The 21,313-nt window shown below is 42.0% G+C and overlaps 1 protein-coding gene across 1 annotated transcript in view; it reads right to left on the bottom strand.

Annotated features, from left to right (window-relative positions):
* Positions 1-21,313, bottom strand: part of ESR1 (estrogen receptor 1) — a 467,840-nt gene that overhangs the window by 155,680 nt on the left and 290,847 nt on the right. Inside the window, exon 4 of the mRNA XM_072140946.1 lies at positions 14,965-15,081. Within this exon, the coding sequence (XP_071997047.1) occupies positions 14,965-15,081 (117 nt within the window). The remainder of the gene's footprint in view (positions 1-14,964; positions 15,082-21,313) is intronic.

The raw sequence follows: 21,313 nt of genomic DNA, 5'->3' as shown, positions 1-21,313 counted from the left end.
GGTTTGAGACAAGAGGCTTTGTTGCAGGCATAGGAGGAGCGGGATCCCACAAACTCCCGAACATCCTTGACCAGCAATGGCCACCATTAGTAGCGAGAGATGAGGACCATTTAACGTTGCACTCCAGGGTGTCCAGCCATACGTGAAAAATTTCCCCAAGACAGAATCCTCTTCCGGAGAGCTGGCCTAACATACGTCTTGCTGGGAGGTAGCTTCTGAAGATCCACTGGAGCTGCAACAACAAGCTGTTCAGGAGAAATGATGTGCTGAGGAGCTGGTTCTTCTCCAACAAAATGTTAAGCACGGGACCGTGCATCAGCCTTGACATTTTTGTCTGCCGGACAGAAATGAATCAGCAGGTTGAAGCAAGAGAAAGTCAATGACCAACGGGCTTGCCTGGGATTCAGGCGTTGGGCTGTCTGGAGGTACAGTAAGTTCTTGTGGTCTACGTACACAAAGGGGATGGAGAGCTCCCTCCAGTAGACGTCTTTGAAAAGAAGCCGCATGTGAGCCCTCAGGCCCTTTCTGTGTGAGCACTGCTCCAGCTTCTATGGAGGAGGCATCCACCTCAAGGTGAAAGGGTTTGTTCGTGTAAGGCCTAGTGACCACAGGAGCCAAGGCAAAAGCAAATTTCAAACTGGAGAAGGCCTCTACAGCTGCAGGAGGTCAGGCACGTGGATTGGCACACTTCTTGGTGTGCCACAATGGGAGACACTAGAGGGGAGAAATGCGGAATAAACTGCCAATAATAGTTCTCAAAACCCAGGAACCTCTGTATGGCACGTAGACCTTCTGGGCGTGGCCACTGTAGAACTGCAGATAGTTTTGCAGGATCCATCTGGAGACCTATGTCAGAAATTATGTAGCCAAGGAAGGAGGCTGTGTTGGTGAAAATGACATTTTTCCAGCTTGATGTAGAGACCGTTGGCACAGATTCGGCCAAGAACTTGACGTACGTGTGCCTGATAGGACTCGAGGTCTGAAGAATGCACCAAGATGTCATCTAGGTAGACCATGACTCACGTATAGAGAAGGTCCCAGAAAATGTAATTCACAAACTCCTGAAAGACAGCAGGGGCATTACACAGTCCAAATGGCATCACCAAATATGCAAAGTGGCCATCACAAGTGTTAAACGCCATCCTCCACTCGTCACCTTTGCGGATATGGATGAGATTATAAGAACCACGGAGATCAAGCTTGGAGAATAACCTGGAACTGCTCTGGTAGATCAAAGAGTTCTGTAATCAATGGCAGGGGTAGCGTTTTTTAATCGTAACCTTGTTCAGCCTGCGATAGTCTATGCAGGAATGTAAGAAGCCATCCTTCTTGGTGAAAAAGAAGAACCCTGCACCAGCTGGAGAGAAGGACTTGCGTATGAAACTCCTTTGCAGGTTCTCCTTGATGTACTCGGACATGGCAGCTGTCTCAGGAACAGAAAGAGGATAGACACGGCTTCTGGGAGGAGAGGCACCTGGTAGGAGATCCACAGGGCAATTATAGAGACGATGCAGTGGCAAAGTCTCTGCTTGTTTATTGGAAAAAACATCTGCAAAGTCCTGGTGACAAGCTGGCAGACCCTTCAGAGACTTGGGAGACACAGAAGAAGTCAGGACCGGAAGTGGTACCACCATGCAACGAGAGTGGCATTCATGACCCCCAACGCAGGATCTCACCAGTTTTCCTATTGAGGACTGGAGCATGGAGTTGCAGCCATGGAAGACCCAGAAGAAGAGATGATGTGGGGTGAGGTAGGACATAGAAGACCAGTCTTTCTTTGTGTAGGGCTCCAATTTGAAGATGGATAGACTCAGTGCAGTACCGGACCGGATTGGAGAGAGGTTGTTTGCTTACTGAGGAGATAACTACGGACTCCCAGATGTTTGGGAAGGAGAGGACAGGTCCCGATGAGGTGCTTGGGACTGGCACAGTACAGGCATAGGTTGTCAAGACAAAGGGTGGAACATTCCTTAGCCATGAGTCGGCTTCTGTCAACCTGCATCCCCTGCAGACTGTGCGACCGGAGCCTGGAGCGGCTTTTGGAAAACCAGAGCCAAGCGAGGCAGACATGGAAGCCGGACTTGTGGTTGCTCATGATGCAACTCTTCAGCACGTTCCATGAACCGCACGTCTATCCAAGTGGCCAGGGTGATGAGACCACTCAGAGTAGCCGGCAAGTCACCGGCGGCCAGTGCGTCTTTGACCCGTGAAGACAGTCCCTTTTTGAAGGTTGCTGATAAGGAGAGCTCTGAAGCTAGGGTGAGGAACTTGACACCATATTCACCCACAGCTGAGTCTCCTTGGTGCAGGTTCAGCAGCATCGTTTCAGCTGAGGAGGCTCATGCAGAGTGGAATTCAGCCAGAAAGGCAGTCTGGGTATCCATTATTGGATCGTTTCTGTCCCATAGAGGGGTAGCCCAGCCAGGGCTTTCCCGGAAAGAAGGCTGAGGACGAATGTCACCTTGGAGCGTTCGGTGACTAACTGAGATGGCATCACCTCTATATGCAGCGAGCACTGTGTAATTAAGCCCCTGCACAGTTTGGGGTTACCATCATATTTATCAGGCATAGAAAGTCTGAGCCTTGGTTCTGCTGCCAGTGGACAAGCCAGGAAGACTGGAGAAGTTGCAGGAATAGTCCCAGGAGTAGTCGCAGGAGCTACCACAGGAGTAGTCACGGGTGCCTGATGCTGGTGCTGTGAGTCAATCAGCTGTTGAAGTGCAGTGGCAACTTGGACTAGTAGTTCTCCTTGAGAAGCAATCTGTTGAGACTGCCGAGCTTCAACGCTGGAAAGATCAGCCAGTAACCGATATTGCTCCTTGGCGGGGTCCATGGCCGCATCTTACTATCAAGGTTCTGGGTCTGTGGTCCCTTTGGACAACCACGGGAGATGGTACTAGCCGACACCTGGGACCAGAGTCTAAGTGGCACCTGGTCTTCACCAGAGCCCGCTGCAAAGCAGGATGGTCTTGCTGCGGTGGGGTGCTACCAAGTAGTTTCACAGGTGCGACTAGCCCGTGGTGGCAGCCAAGGTAGTAATGCAGGACACAGCCCGTGGTGACAGCAGGAGAACAGCGCTGGAAGGAACACTGGAACTCACGAAAGGAACACGGGAGCAGGCACACGGAATAGGAACAAAGGAACAAACTGAAACACGGTAACAGGAACACAGGAGAAGGATCAGGGGAACAAAGGAGTGGGAACTGGAACACAGGAATGGAACACGGGAACACTCAGGAACACTGGAACGCAGGAGGGCTTTCACTTCACAGGGAATGGTTTGAAGATCCGATGGGGAATGATGGGAGCCGCCGGATTATATAGCAGACCCGGAAGTTGCCAACGCCAATCACCCTTTAAATCTCCAAGTGCACTGGCCCTTTAAATCTCCTAGATAGCGGGGACACGCTCGGGGCCTAGGCGGGACAGGAGCGTGGAGAGGTAAGTTTGGAGCCTGGCAGTGTTACGGAGAGGGGCACGGGTGTGCCCATGATCTGTGACATGGATCGCGGGGGCACCTGTGACAGTGGGTTTAATGAGCAGTAATAATCTTACTAGAATTCAGGATAAAGGTGGCCCATATTATTCTGGATGGAGAACCTCTGGGATCATATTGATTTTAAACAAACTTTTTTATATAAATCTCTGCTTTTAAATTAAACATACCAATGCCCATATTATGTCCCTTTTTTCTTTCCTAAGAATTTTTTCTATTTGAACTTTTCATCAATCCTCCTCAATTGTAAGGGTGAGCTTTTCAATCTCCATGGGGCACATTTACTTACCCGGTTCATTCGCAATCCCACGGCGCGTTGTCCGACATTGATTCGGAGCTTGCCAGGATTCACTAAGATCGTGCGCCCGATATCCACTAGCTGTCGCTGCTGCACTGAAGTCCGCCGGAGTGCACCTTCTTCGTCCCGGTGTATGTGAGTGCTATTTTTGCAACACAAATTTTTTTTAAATTCCGGGGTTTTACCGAATCCGTCAGGTTCTTCGATGGCCACGCCCCTCAATTTCTGTTGTGTGAAAGGCAGCGCCGATGCGCCGCAATCCGATCGCGTGCGCCAAAATCCCGGGGCGATTCAGGGCAAATTGGAAATCCTCGGGAAACCCGACGAAAGTGCGTCCGACGGAGCCCTTAGTAAATGAGCCCCCATATGTTTGCTTTACTGTTTGCAGTCAACCTTGCTTTCCAACAATGTTTTGTATTTTCTCATGAAGGAACTCAAAGATTGTGGAGATGGAGGGTATGCGGGGAGGGGTTGATGAATCACCAGTAGTATAGGCTTGCAAGACTTGTCTTTAAGATACCGATGCAATTGACAGGCAGAGCTTGTAGCATAGACCCATGTGTCTGCACCGCCCTGTATGAGAAAAAAACATGGTGACGTTATCATGCACACCTGCACACAAGACGCATCTTCTAGGTGAAGAGTGGGAGAAGAGGAAGAGATGGCAGCAGCCAGGAAGCTCTAGGGCTGGGGGTGAGTATTAGTTTTATTTTTTCATTCATTTATATTTTTCTTTTATTTATTATCCATGGGAGGGTCTGCATGTACATCCTATCTATCTATGGGGGGTGGTCTGCCTGTATATCCTATCTATCTATGGTGGGTGGTGTACCTGTATATATTTTATTTATGAGAGGGGGTGTCTGCGTGTATATACTATCTTTGTCGAGGTCTGTGTGTATATACTATCGATGATGGGTGTGGGGGCTCTGCCTGTATATACTATCTATGGGGCTGTATATAATTAAATGAATGGTGTACTGTATATATGTTTATTGGGGTGTATGTATATGGGGATGTTGTATATTGATTAAATAAGAGGGGTTTGGGATGTAAATTAATTAGAGGGGGGTCTAGCTATAAATAAATTAGTGGAACTGTATATAAATAGTATTTATTAAATATAATAGGTGTTTGTATAGACATTATCAGGGTGATGAATGTAAGTTACTAATGGGGTTCTGTAATAATTAGTGTACGCACTATAGTGTTAAATCAACTATCAAGATATGGGCGCCAAGTAACAAAACGCACTCCCTGCGAGCTCTTTGGCCTGATGTGCCCTTAGTGGTGCGAGAGTCGGAAAATAACCCAATAGACGACATCCTACTCTCCAACAGTCATACAGACCCATTGTCATGGTGATTCAGGATTACAAGTTTCTGACGAAGATCATGGCTGAAAGATTGCAATCCATTTTACCCACTAAATTAAGAGACAGATAATCAGTCGTGAATGTTGGTAACTGTTAAGGTGTGGGCCTTGTGCAAGACTAGCCCACCAACCATGATTTTGAGTTTAGATGCAAGAAAAGGCATTTGACAGCATGTAGTGGGCATGTCGAGGCCCTTACCTTGCATTTTCTGTCATGACTTTAAGGGACCATGAGATCACGGTATTAGCTTTTGTTGATAACTCCTGCTGAAACCTTTGCTTATAACTCCTGCTGAAGACTCCTAGTCTTTGTTTTTTTCAGATACTCACTACAGTATATACACAAAGGATAAAAAACAAATTTTCTTCCTACGTAGATTATTGAGGAGCAAGGCCTCTAGGATTGGTTTTCACAAATTACATCAGCCATGCTTCCATGGGGAATTAAACCAACTAAAAGCCACAAAATTCTATAGGGCAAAATAAGTGGTCCTCCTTCCCCACTGCGCCTCGCTATTCGATGTCTTCGTACTCGGGTGAAATTTCATAACTAATTTTAAGATGGGTTTGTTGTTTTTACCTTTTGTAAATGTAAGAGACAAATGAAATATTACTGACAAAATTCTAAATTTTACCTTCTTTTGTTTTAATTACCATGAAGATCTCAAAGGGTTAACAATCTTGAACAAAGTGAAACACAACATGTGATGAAAAAACAATCTCAAAATCACGCATGTCAGATTATAAAAAAAAGGGACTGAGCCTTAAATAGGACCTGTCACCAGATTTTGACTACCCTGACTAACAATGCCTGCTGGTAAAGGGTTATAAGTCCTCCCTATGTCACCTATAATTAACCGCCAGTAAGGCCCTGTACCTTAATCACAGATGTTTATCCGATATGCAAATGAGCTTTTCTGACTCATCTCTGGCAGCATGAGAGAGGAGAAGAGTCAGAGATACCAGTGAGCCATGCCCCATTATTCTGACTGACAGCTCTGTGTCTCTTCATATCCATGCCTACTTGCACTTAGGGACTGTCTGCTAATATTCAACTACAACTACATATAAAGCTATATGTACAGATGGGAAATAATGAGACAAGTATTTTTACACGGTGCCTTGTGTTGCATTCATGTCATGTGACGAGTGACATCAATGCAGGCTCAGACTGATAAGAATAGCAAACAGTACACCCTGTATGTGATTACATGAAATCACAGCAGCCGGATGAGCAGGAAACGCCCCCTCTGATGCCTGGTAATATAAGATAAAAGGTGCTTTATGGGGATGTAAGCAAAACTATTTTTAGCTGAAAGAAGGGTGTCAGTCAGTTGTTAGAGCTCTATAGCACCTGTCACTGGCTGTACATGTGCAAATGTGGTGACAGGTTCCCTTTAAGGTAGGACAGTGATGAGGAAATATTAGTCAATAAACATGCAATCACACATCCTGACCATATTTAAATAACAATGCTAGGATTTCATTTTTACATCTAAACGTTATGTGGAATTTAAGGGGCCATGTCTGGTGGTTTCCATTTTGAATCTCTAATAGACTGTAAGCTTGTTGATTGATTGTAAGCTCTTGTGAGCAAGGCTCTTATTCCTATTGTTGTTTGAGCATGTTATTGCTCTATTATGTCTTAATTTGTTTGTAAATGTACCCCATGATTTGTAAAGTGCTGCAAAATATGATAACGTTTTAGTTTTTGGACATCCATATTCAGGGCCAGCTCCAGGTTTTAGTGGGCCCCCGGGTGACAGAGCCTTAGTGGGCCCCTTCGTGGGTCGCCCTCCAGTGGCAACACTGCCCCCCTTCCCCTGTGGACACACTGATCCCCCCGCTCCCCTTGCGGACACACTGACCCCGCCCCCTCCCCCTGCGGACACACTGATCCCCTCCCTCCCCCTATGGACACCATCCCTCCGACGAGTGCAGAATAAAGGCAGAAAAGTAATCGATCCGGATGGTGATCATTTGTACCAGTGTCTTATAGCGACACTGGTACAATTGATCCGGGGGCCCGAGTGGGCCCCTCCAGCACCCCGAGGCCCCGGAACTTGCCTGGGTTGGCCGGGTACTGGCACCAGGCCTGTCCATATTGCATCCTTGGTATATAAAAGCACAAATTGTTATCATAGTCAACTATTTTGGTTAATTTGTTTGGATATAATGAAAAATAGGCATATTTGTGATAAATTCTCCCTAATTCTGTATACTTTATGTATGTAATCATTTAAACATAAAAATCTTTGACTAAAAACTTTAAGGTAAATTCTATGGCACATGGCAATTGAGAAACTATAGAAAGGATGACACAAGTACAAAGCATGAACTCCATTCTATAGACTGGCATTTGGGCTTGGTGTCACTTGCTTTCATATTGTGTTGAGTGTTAAGATTATGTGAGATATATAATTTTTTATTATGTGTATAATGAGCAGTGATCCCTCTTTCAGTTACGATGTAACATTATTTTACTTGGCTCTTGCAGAAGACACATTACTGGCAGGATTGCAGCATCATTCAGCCAAGGAAGGGGGGGAAACAGTGGTCTACAGTTTTGCATTCCTTAAAGCAAACAAATCTGTCAGGCATGGTGGGAAGAACCACTTAGACATAACTGTTGAAATAAAAAAAATAGGAGTTTTCAGCAGAATTCCCTTTAGGATTCCACAAGCTGTATATTATAAGATACAGTTTCCCAACATTTACAACTTATTGAACACTTCCTGTATGCCTCCCAAGGGAAATCAATCCTCTGCAGAGAATATTACTTGTGCTAAACCTAGATCGTTTTCTGTGTTAGTACTTGTCTGGAATGTTTTGTTCTTGTACTTAAACATCTGCTTTGCTGTAAACTCATTTTGCCTGTGTGTGATCTAGCCTTCACCCTTCGCATTCAAGATATTCTCTAGCAAGACACTATTCAAAGCTTTCTTTTTAATTTTTAGGTGGTTCGCAAAGCAGCAATGTGACTGGATGGTATTATATCGGCATTTAGAAAGGCACAAGCATGGCAGTAGGGAATGAAGTAGGGATCTTGATGATGTTGATTACCATGGCTATGAAATGCTGGAGTAAGACTTGCTTTAAAGGCCATCTACCATCAGATTACCTGATGGTCCATGACTATTACATACCTCCCTATCATGTCCTTGTGTATTCCAAGCTTCATTTCTTATATCTTTGCATGGACACATTTTTGTAAAAAATATGTTTAGAAGATATGAAATTATCCTGTGGTGCTCCACCATAATATAATTCATGCACGTCCTGGTGCCATGCCAGCCGCATTCTGAGTGCCAGTGAGATATGAAAAGCGAGGTGATGGCAGAACGTGGCTGGCATTATATTGCGGTGGAGCCTGATGGTGCTCTGCATAGCACCACAGGCTACTTTGCATATCTTATAAACTTCCTTTTTACAGAAACGTCCTTTAAATTGAAACATCGCTCTGCCTTGTAACTTCTATGGATCCTAACAAAAAGGATTTATTGAGTTGGCCACATTACTTCATGTTTTCTGTGATGTATGGGGGGAAGAATATTAGGTAATTTATATATACATGTATGAAAAGTTAAAATATAAGAAGTCCCCTGGTTCAAACATATCTTTAACCTTATTAGTTGTTAAGCCTGTCCATAAAAAGGCCAAAACAGGGGGATCATGTGATCTCTAACTGTCGATGACCAAACTACAACCTTAGGACAGTACTCATGAATGCAATCATAAAGAAGTGGAAGTTAGATTGGTCATGTACAGTTTGAGATCACATGACACTCTATCTCCTGCCATTTTACGGACAGGAATGTTTAGCTGATGAGGCAAAAGGCAGTTGTGAACCAAGGAGTTATTCTTCATATATCAAGAAAGTGGTGAAGAATATTTATGTTGTGTATTGAATGTGTTATGTTGCTTTGAATGTCTGTCACAGAGCTCAACAGTACAAATATATTTCCCAGACAATAAGAGAGAGAGGTGCAGGCCCCGAACTCAATCACAAAAAAAAATTCTTAACTAATAGCCTTGAAAATCCTAGTGGTAAAGGAATACACATTCCACTACTGAGTATGTGCTCAGGACAGGCAGATAAATAGACAGACACAAGAGAATCAGCGGACAGGCTCAGTGTTCAGAATAGTTTCAGGCCCAGGTACGGATCAGGTTGAGGTTAAAGGGGCTTTCCTATGAACACAAGTTAGCCCCTATCCACAGGATAGGGCCTAACTTGCTGAACAGTGGGGGTCTCAGTCATGAAAACAAGGGGTCCGATCGGGTCCCACTTACCTAGGTTTTATAATGTTTTCATACATTTATTAAATATTATTGCATACCAAAATTAAAACTACCTGTACAAAATTTTTTTTTTAGACTATGCCATAGTCTGCGCTAATAACTTTTTCGTATTTAGGTGTAGGAACTGTGGGTGGTGTCATTTTTTGCGACTTCTGATGAAGTTTTCAATGCTAGCATTTTTAGGGCTGTACGACCTTCTGATCAGTCTTTATTGAATTTTTTATATTTTTCAAAAAAGAGCCATTTTTAAAATCGAGTGCTATTTTCCGTTACAGGGTTAAATGCAAGGGAAAAGCCGTTATTATATTTTGATAGATCAGGCGTTTTCGGACGCGGCGATACCTGATGAGTTTATGATTTTAACAGTTTATTTATATTTATATCAGTTCTAGGGAAAGGGGGCGATTTGAATTTTTAGGGTTTTCTTACTATACATTTTTTTTAACTTTTTTTAATTTTACTTTTAATATTTTTCAGACTCCCTATGGTACTTTAACGCTAGGTCGTTTGATTGATCATTGGTCATACTACAGTATGGCAGAATATGGGGATTTTCAACCTCATACATTACAATGTGCAATTAGAACATAGTAATGTATGGGTTAAATCCAGACAGTCTTCGGAAGACCCGAGGCTGTCATGGCAACCGATTGCCAACCTTTTGAAGCCGTCAGCCCTCTCCATGCACCCGCAGCCGACCTGTGACATGCTATTACGTCACTGGTCGTGAAAGGGTTAGAGAAGTTGTTAGGGATAAGATGCTTAACCCCTTAAGGACGCAGGGTTTTTTCACTCATTTCTTGCTCTCCACCTTCAAAAATCCATAACTTTTTAATTTTTCTGTGTACAGAGTTGTGTGAGGACTTATTTTGTGCGAAACAAATTTTACTTCTCTGTCACATTATTCATTATTCCATGCCATGTACTGGGAAGCTGAAAAATATTCCAAATGTGGAAAAATTGGAAAAAAACGTTTGCATCATGTTCTTGAGGGCTCAGTTTTTTCGACTTTCACCACGCCCTCCAAATAACACCTGTATTTTTATCATTGATTTGGTACAATCATGTGCTACCAAATTGATATAGGTTTTATTACGTTTTAACACATTTTCAAAAGTTAAACCATTGTGTACGAAAAAGAAAAAAAAATGTCGCCATCTTCTGACGCAAATAACTTTTTCATACTTTGGTGTACGAAGCTGTGTTATATGTAATTTTTTGCATAAGGAGCCGATGTTTTTATTGCTACTATTTTGAGGTCTGTCCGACATTTTGGTCACTTTTCATTCTATTTTTTATGTGATATAAAATGGTGTAAAAGTCGCGTTTGGACATTTGGGAGCTATTTTCCGTTACGTGGTTCACCGTCGACAATAACCGGTTTTATATTTTGATAAATTTTTCCATATATACTCGTGTATAAGCCGAGTTTTTCAGCACAAAGAATGTGCTGAAAATCCTCAACTCGGCTTACACAAGAGTCAATAAAAAAATTGTAATCCCCGGCGGCAGCTTCCGATCCCCGGTGGTGGCTACCGATCCCGATGTTAAGCACATTTAAAAAATAAACTTAATACTCACCTTCCGGCGATACTCACCCCCGATCCTCGGCGCCGCCTCCCGATCCCCTGTGGTGTATCTCGATCCCCGGCGGTGGCTTCTGTCTTCTTTCTTCTCTAGCTGGCGGAGTTGCGTCCATGCGTTCTCCCCACCTGCACACGCTATGATGCGCCGCTGATGACAGCGAATTTCAAATTCAAGTGCATGCCAGTGGGCTTTTCTTTTCCTTGTTTATATTTTATAGATCATCTAGATGATTTTTTTTGTGAACAGGTTTTGACGGTTGGAATTTCGGCAGTAGGTTATTAACCCCATTTTTTAAAAGTTGCTACTGATTTTAGAGTCCCGTTAGCAAAGGAAAAAACGGTTTTGACTTGTAGGGCACTAGTTTTCTATTCATATTAATTAAGGGATGCCTTGATGGGTATGTTATCCAGGAAGAAATGTACACTGAATGAAATGCAGTCATTACTTGGCCTTTAAAATGTTGCAGAAAGCAGAGGCGCTACACAGGGCTGTCGCTGACCTGCCGTGAACATGAAGATGGAAGCGGAGCTGCCTGGGCCATCAGAATGGTGAGTACTGAGTTTATATTTTTTAATATACCCGAGTATAAGCCGAGTGGGGAATTTTCAGCACAAAAATTGCGCTGAAAAATTCGGCTTATACTGGAGTATATACAGTAATAAAAAAATTGTTTGGAGTGGCCCAATCCAGATATTTTAATTCTGTATATTGACAATGACAATTTGGGAAAATTGAATACTTTGGATCTGTTAGCGAATTTGAAGAATTACTTTTCTTGAATTGACAGTTTTTTCCCCCCTAACTGTATAATAGTTTTTTCAGAAATTGTTGCTGGATGTTGTGGTCATGTGATGGCCACAAGTTCCTGGAAATGGTAAGAAAGAGGGTGAACAAGTCCATGGAAATTATTTTACCAACTTTAGGAGGATTTTCTTTCAGACATAATGATCTGGAGGGTTAAATTAAAGGTTTTTATAGATTGGGGAATGAGACGGTTTCTTTTCACTACCTCTCCCTTAAATGAAGTAAAGCTTTACCGACATTGTGTAAATTGACAGAAATAGACTGCGGTACAAGTTTGGACGCTGTTGATGCAACCTTTAATTATGGCAGAGAGGATGCTGGTGTATTCTTTGAGCAGTGTAATAAAAAGGACGCTCTTTAGGTTTTAAACACAAAGGAGTAGAAGTAGTAGAGGTCAGTTACAATATTTATTAAGAACCCGGTTGGAAAAAGAAGTGCTATCTAGGAGATTTGCTGAAAAATTACCCACACATCCAACATTTCCCTTGGTGTACTTTTTTCCGCTCTGTTCCTCAGTTCAACTGTACGTATGGACTTGCCTTTGGGGCATGAGCATCGCATGAGATCCGTCAGCCAGGAATCCTTGCAGTTATCGGACTGTCTAGATTGGGATATAAACTGCATATCCCAATAGGGGAATGAGAGGGTAGTGCCTGTTTCCTTTCACTATCTTTGCTGATTTGTATAGAGATACTATGATGTATATACATATATGTGTGGACAACAGGGGGAGGCAGCTTTATACTAGAGGGAGGGGCAGACTGGCTGTATACTATGGGGGCTGGCTATATACTACTGGGGGGAAGACTGGATTTCTACTGGGGGGCATGCCGGCTATATACTACCGGGGGGGCAGAATGGCCATATCGCGGGGGCAGGCAGGCTATATTTTACAGGGGGCCGGCTGGCCATATACAACAGGGGGGCAGGCTGTGTATATACTGCAGGGGGAGCTGGCTGTATACTACAGGGGGAGGCTGGCTATATCCTACAGGGGGCAGGCTGGCTATATACTAAAGGGGGCAGGATGGCTATATACTACATTGGGGCAGGCTGGCTATATACTACATGGGGGCAGGATGGCTATATACTACATGGGCCTCGATGGCTATATACTACATGGAAGCAGGATGGCTATGTATTACATGGGGGCAGGATGGCTATATACTACATAGAGGAAGGATGGCTATATACTACAGGGGGCAGTCTGCCTATATACCACTGTGGGGGCACTCTGGCTGTATGACAAAGGGCAGCAGGTTGCCTATATACTACAGGGGGCAGGCTGGCTATATACTACTAGGGGGCATGCTGGCTATATACTACCAGGAGGCATACTGGCTATATACTCCCGGGGGGAAATGCTGGCTATATACTACTGGGTAGGCATGCTGGCTATATACTTCTGGGGGTCAGGCTGGCTATATACTACTGGGGGACTGGCTGGCTATATACTGGTGGGCAGGGGACTGGCTGGCTATAAACTATGGGGCTGATTTAATTTTTAATATATGTAGGTAAATTAATTTTATTATTATTACTTCTATTAATACTGTAAAATAGAAAATAAAAGCAGTGTCTCATAGTACAGTTCGTATAATACAAGACATGGTGATTCTTTACTTGTTATGGGGAAAAATTGCACACATTTTAGCTAGTTTAACTAGCAAGGTAGTAGAAGGGAAGCCAATTGTCTTTTCTGCCATATTCCTTGGTTGGATGATGTGGAGTCGTCCAAAAATATACAAAGAATAATGGTGGGAAAAAAAGAGGAGTAGTGACCCTCTGGATGCTTCAGATTGATCATTCAAAGTGTGGAGCTAATCCAGAAATGTAAACGGAGTATTTAATAGTTAGACAGCTATGTGTTTCGACACAAGAAGAGTATCTTCCTCAGGCCAATTCTGGAGAGACATTAAGCTGTCAGCACGATTGGAAATTACATACTAGCTCCAATCATTTAGACATCCATGCTATCTCCGAAGACAAAGATTGGTAATAGAATGGATGAAGCTAAGAGCTAAGTTTCACTGTGACGCTATCACATAGAAATCCAATTTTGCATGCAGATTACTTGCATTATAGTCCTCAAATTATAGAACATAAAACAAGAAATATTGACAAATGCCACTTATAGTAAGAGCCAGTCATTGAAATTCAGTAAATCATCTGGTAGATATAACCTAGTCGACTACAGTATATGCGCAATTACTATAAAATGGAACCTTTTTTGAGAAACATCCTAGCAATAAAGTGGCAAAACACACAAATGCTTTGGTTTTACTTAGCTTGGATCACTTAATTCAAAGAAAATTTACCATAAGGATGAAGCATTTTAAACCAAGTACACATGGTAATAGAAATAATAATAATTTATGTTGGTGTGTGCCTCCTCTGACAGGGTGTGATCTTCTTTTAGCTTCTAATGTCCTTGCTTTTATAAAATAATAGGCTTTAAAAAATATGCAAATGAACCTGAGGGGCTCTGGGCTCCATAGCTGTTAATTTTACAGCCTTATTTTGTTAAAAGAAGGGTAAAAGAAGCTAAAAGAAGATTGTATCATGCCAGAGGAAGCACACAACAGTATTTAAGTGTGCTTGGTTTACAATGCTTCATCCTGGTGGTAGATGTCCTTTATGTGTCTATGATCTATAAATATAAGGTTACATAACCTACTTATTTTCAAATTTATTATATAAAATGACACAATTAAAGCATTACAAAACAATTGCACTTGTAGCAATGTGCTCAGACTTCAAATGAACTTTATTTTAGATACTTTTTACTATTTACTGCCTGAATGTAGAGAAGTTGATAGGCCCACTTTTTAATAGAATTAATAAAAGTTGATTTTAAACGTTCTCTATATTTAGGCAGTAATATTTAATCTTGAGGACGTAAACCCTATACCAGTTAATTATTACTGTTTACTATTTACAAGCACAGATTGTATGAACATTTCAATTTAGTGTTCAGAAAGCATGCAAATTGTAAGCACTCACAGACAAACCCAGAGGTCTTCTACATTGTAAGCATCTTTGGATCAAAGTTTGATATCTGTTACATTCAGTAGATCCATTTCTCTCTGCACTTAGTACATACCTCCTTTCATCATTCCCACTTCATAGCATTTGCGCAGTCGACAGGCTTGACAGCTCTTTCTCCTATTCTTGTCAATGGTGCACTGATTAGTTGCTGGACACATGTAGTCATTATGGCCTGCAAAGAAAAGAATAATATATTTTTGACAAAAAGGTTGTTTTAAAGGCATGAACATGTCATGTTTTACAGAAAATATAAGGAAGACATATTAATAAAACAATACACACAATATCAATAAGTATGTGTCAATTTCATTATAATGTCATCATGTAAAAAAATTTTTTTTGAATTGTATTGTTATAAATATCAGGACATAATCCAAACCAAAAGAAAGGCAGGCACTTGTAATAACAATCAATAATTTGAAGTGGTCTTGCATCAAAAAATCATACCAAAGAGTTCAAAGACAACAGGATGCAATAGTGACCCAAATAAACAAATTAAAGCATCTTTATTAAATTGAAGCAACATACATAAAATAAAAACATCTAAAAAATGTAACCCATGCGTTACATTAAACACTGTGCTCCTGAGAGTACTAAACAGGGCTACAGTGATACTCCCCTTCAAACCGCCTATAAATGCTTAGATGCAGTGGTGAAAAATACAAGCATGAGAACTAGCTAGCTCAAAAAGTAACGAGGGTAAACACGGATCCAAAAACAATTGCTATAATATCTTAACATAATGCACAAATGTATATCAATAGCAGCAATACCCAATGGCAAATGGAAAGGAAAATAAAGTGCAAAGTGTAGCAGCAATACAACAAGACATGTGAAAAAGTTTTCCACATGTATGGAATGGACCGTAATCAATGAAGAAAATAAAGAGTAGTCAGATCTCACAATAGGTCAAAGGCAGGATGGGGGGAGGCAGGACCCCACGCGTTTCGTCACCGATTTGACTTCCTCAGGGGTAGACTAGATAATGAATGCATGTTGTGTTTATATATGGTATAGCACCATGCCCCAATTAGGAATCCCACCCACTCCCCACCCCGAACACTGAGCCGCTCACCTGTAACAGAGGTAGCTGTGGGTGTAGCCAAGATTTAGAGTGACATGCTGGTAAAAAGGATCACGAGGCACTCATAATGAAAACTCGTTATCATGACGTACTGTATCGCGAGAGTACGCCAGCACTAGTGGGAGACCGTGCAAGTGCTCTGTGCATGCTGGGAAGCGGCGAGGTATCGCGAGATGACGGATAAATGTACCAGTTGTTGGCAAACAAAGAATACATGAAAATACATGAGATTATGATCTACATAGCTGAGATGTCAAAAAGATGACAAAGTATGTGCTTGCGCTATTCACAAAAGATATAAGTTAACTTGACTGTGAACAGTCAATCAAATCAGAGGTAAGTATATAACGGTGTAGAATAAATATTTTATTCGCCAAAAAGAAAACAGAAAATCACCACAATGATCATAAAGATAATCGCCAGAGTGAAACGATGTGGATCACAACTAATAAAACTATAAAGTCTCAGTCAGGTGGAGGTAAGTATATAAAGGCGCAGAGTATATAATATTGTCGCCGAAATAATATACATAAAATTGTATACCTTATATACTCGAGTATAAGCCTAGTTTTTCAGCACAAAAATGTGCTGAAAAACCCAAACTCGGCTTATACTCGAGTCAAAAAAATAAATAAATCAAAACTTGCCTTTCTGGCGGCACCCGTAGATCTTCTGTACGATCAATCCGGTATTGTTGTGCTGCACAACGGGGAAGGGGGGGGGGCTATATACACTGGGGCAGGGGCTGGCAGGCTATATACACTGGGGCAGGGGATGGCAGGCTATATACATTGGGGCAGGGGCTGGCAAGCTATATACACTGGGGCAGGGGCTGGCTGGCTACATACTGGAGAGGCTGTGACCAATGCATTTCCCACCCTCGGCTTATACTCGAGTCAATAGGTTTTCCCAGTTTTTTGTGGTAAAATTAGGGGCCTCGGCTTATACTCGGGTCGGCTTATACTCGAGTATATACGGTATATCTGCATAGCTATGTAGATCGGAATCTTGTGATATATTTTCATGTATTCTCTAAAAGTGACCAATCTCAGGCGAAAAGTGACTCTCTTAATTTGTACATGACTTTTGGGGTGACTTTTGTATGTAGGTAAACGGCAAGATGTAACATAAAAAGGGGAAATTCTAGAAATGATATTCCATACCCTACCCAAGGGCTCATGCAGTTAGGTGTTGTAAAAGCTATTGACAAGTTTCCTTTAAGAATCAATAACTTGAAGTGAACATTTTCTGGTTTTATTAGTCAAATCATTCCTGAGAATTTCCAGCCCCCTCTTTATTACAAAATTGCTCCAGTTCATTGAAGTTTGTGGGCATTTATTTATGAGCAGCTTATTAAAGGTCTTCCCATTGCATTTCAATTGGATTGAAATCTGAACTTTGGCTGCCCCATGACAACATACGTATTGATTATTTTCTTTTTCAGCAATTTTACTGTAGATTTTCTGGCGATCATTGCTCTGTTATTTGTTCAGATGCTACTTTGCAAATATAAAACATGTTGCGATGTTCTATATTGGAAAAATAGTCTTTCTCCTGCCATCCCTTTCCAAACAATCCATAATTGTTAAGCCTTTTTAATTGTATAGATAGAAATTTGAAAATATAACATTCCAACATGTAAAGACATGTAGAATATGTCTGATGAAGAAGATGTAGCAGTTAGTTAATTGTTTTCATTTAAAATTCTCCCTTCCCAGTTTGATAAGCAACCAAAATTGTTTCAGTTAGATCATTGTTGACATCTTTCCTTTCTTAGAGATGTGTTAACATACACTTCTGGTTGTTGCTCCTAGTGTCTGCATCTTATGTGTGCCCTCTTTTATTAGGACGTTATAGGAGTCTTATAGTCCAAACAGCGATTTTCAAAATTTTTAAATAAATTTCAGATTAAATTTTTTTAGAGGACAATTCATGTTCATAAGAGTTTTCACAGTTCTATTCATTAGAAACTCCCCACAAATCGCCCTATTTTTAAAACTGCATCAGCTCAGAAGAGGAGGAGCATCTTTGGCTTTTGCTGTAACAAATTTCAGGTGCTATGTCTTATTTGCTGAGCCCCTAAGATAGTAGGGCAGCAAAAAACCAAAAGAGTGGACCCTTTTTTAAACTTAGACCTCTCAAATAATGCAGTAACACTAAATTTGGGGTTGTTTAACCTTTAGAAGCTTTATTTGGTTGCATCAACCGTCATTTCTTTTTACCTTTATTTTTGTGTTTTACACACCACATAGCATAGCTAGCATGTTACTTATGTACTGTTACAGCAATATCCCATTTATATAGCTTTTTTATGTTTGACTTGTAGCATTTTTATTATTTTGTTGATTGAGGTGTTTTAAAGCTTATTTTTTGTGGGATGAATTGTACTTTTTTTTGGTATTGTGCAGGGATAAATGTGACTTTTAGATCACTTTTTATGTTGTTTGGATGCGCAAAAATCATATTTTTTGCTGTGCTCTTTATGTATTTTTCTTAAGGTGTTCACTATAGGGGTTCAGTAATTTTATTTTATTGTAAGGACGTGGCAATGCCTAATATGTTTGGTTGAGTGGTGATTTTCCCATTGTGTTTGGGAGTTTTTAGCCATATGGGTCATTTAGTAATGTATGACATTGTATTCGAATAGTCATCCTATGTACATGTATAGGCTAACACTGGCACTGCACAGTCCTGCCTCTGGGTTGTCCAGCTTGTTCATTTTAATTAGCTGACAGGTGTCCTTTAACGGATTTCAATTTTATATACAACTACAACAGTGTTTGGCAGATTTCAATTTTAAATACAAGTACAAGCATGTTTTAATTTGAGACTTTAACCATTTATTAAGGGCTGGCACAGCCAAGTCACATGGAACCCATGCCTGGTTATTCTTAATAAACGTGAGAATGTTCACTTTGGCTGTGGATAGTTGGTGATGACTTTCACGGTTTTCCTGGCATGGGCTCTGACAGCACACATTAGGAAAGCACCTGCATTGAGGGCATCTTCTATTTTACATCTTCTGCTGGCTGCCTGGGGTTTCCTGACCCCCACCTCTTTGTCCAAACTATCAATGTCTTCAGTCAATGTTGAGTCTAGGACCTCGACTACCAAGACTTGTACTGTAATGCACTATTGTATAATGCAAACATTACTAAAACTGGAACTGTAAGGTAGAACTGTGTGCTACAAATAGTACTAAGACTAGTACTATAAAGTAGTAGTATAACGCAAATATGATTAAGACCGGTACAGTAAAATAGTACTGTATGATCCTATAAATGCAAATAGAACTAACACTGGTACTGAAGGTACTACTGTATGGTGTTAATTAAAAATTGTGTATAGACTGGCAGCCTATAGCAGCCTATAGATAGCAACATGTAGTTCTTCAGACTGCACTAAAATGGGCAATTATTTTCTGCCGGTTTCTTAGTATAGCAGCCTCCTTTCCCTATTCTATCTTCCTTGAAAAGGACTGACCCTCAGACCAGCTCAGCAGCCTGACCCTAGCTCTGTCTCCTCTCTGTGATGGTGCCAAGACATTTGACCCTGCTTCTTTTCACAGGTATAGCTATGGTTGTTAAGGGGCTAAAAGCTGGCTGCAGTTCGAGTCTGTACATCACAAAGGGTGAGTGAGGTAAATGTTAGAGACTAGAATAAGAAGACAAGGGTATTGAAAGAAAGTAGAAAATAAGGAGGAGAAAGATCCTGGATTGATTAGTAAATATCCCTATAGAAATAAGGAAGAGAGTTTCCAATACTTAAAGAGAACCCGTCATGCAAAATAACCCCCTAAACTAAATATATTTTCATAAACTGCCATTAGAGAGCCTTGCCTCTATCCCTTCATTGTCCCTCTACATGCCTGTAAACCTAAGCAATGAGGTCCTAAAGCTGTATGCAAATGACCTGTGAAATGTCCAATGAAGCATTAGCATATTCAAGCTGTCCACTCTATTCATGAGTGGGAGGCACAGCCACACCCCCAGTGCATGACTGACAGCCTGTATAATGATGTGAGGCTGTATAATGATGTGCTTCCTGGTGCTGGTGGCCACGCCCCCTGCCGCCTGTGTGTGCATGTGTGTGTGTGTTTAGGAGAGATACAGCAGCTCCATGCAGCCATGTTACAGCAGAACATGTCAGATTCATGTGTAGCTGATGTCTGTGTCTCTCACCTGTATATTAGGAGGATGAAGCATGTCAGCAGATGCAGTACACACACTAGCCATGCTTTACTATACATTACACACAGACATGAGCAGGGGGAGGAGAGGGGAGGGGTAACAGGGGTGACATCACTGCCTCTGACCATGTGACCAGCCTCATTTACATGATAAAAACAGATGATTTTACAATGAATAATGTATGAAATAACTAGATAAAGGTTGGGATGGGATCCTTGTGAGCTGCTCCAACAGGTAGTAGTGACAGGACTAGTGACACAGACCTGATGACAGGTGTCCTTTAAGAGTTGAACACACATCCTATAGCAGGATCTCTGTATCTCACACTTTCTTCAAGTAAAAGACAGATCTACCTACATTTTTAAGTATATACAACTGGAGGTACTTGGGAGTACCCGGGAGGAAAGTCTCTATGGAAGAGTCCCGAGGGAGGAGTCTGTGGACCCTCTGGGCCACCGCGGGGGATGTTGTGAGCGTATAGGAAAGCTGGAGACAGGAGAGACGGAGGCGTCTGAAAACGCTGGAAGACAGGACACACCAGGAGCGTATGGGAATGCTGGTGACAGGAGACAAGGAGGCATCTGGAAATGCTGGAAGATGGGACACATCAGGAGCGTATGGGAACGCTGGAGACAGGAGACAAGGAGGCGCCTGGAAACGCTGATGATCACAGAGGCGTCTGGAAACGCTGGAGGAACAGGAGCTTCTGGAAACGCTGGAAGACAGGAGCATCTGGAACGCTGGTGGGCAATCACTTCAACAGGAGGAGGTGCCGGACTATAAAGGGTGAACCGAATTAGCCAGTGCCAATCAGAAGGACGCTGATCGCTTCCTCACACTGGCCCGATAGAGTTCACCATCTTTTTTATGGTGCACCTTTAACATACAGTGTGTGACACAATTTCCAAGTTAAATACGAGGCCAGCGCAGCTGCGCCACAAAAGGGTCACGTGCGACACAATAGCGGTGCAGACACTTCTTAAATACCTGTACAAGCCGTTTTAGCTTAGAAGAACGAGCATAGTCCAACAAAAGTGTGGCGGAAACCCCCTAGTAAATGTGCCCCTATATGTCAGTTGCCCCCGATCCCTGCTGTGCAAAAACACCTCACCTGATCTGAGCTTACATGA

This window comes from Engystomops pustulosus, chromosome 3 (genome assembly GCF_040894005.1).
Source record: "Engystomops pustulosus chromosome 3, aEngPut4.maternal, whole genome shotgun sequence".
NCBI lineage: Eukaryota > Metazoa > Chordata > Amphibia > Anura > Leptodactylidae > Engystomops > Engystomops pustulosus.
This window is presented reverse-complemented; position numbering and strand designations above follow the sequence as displayed.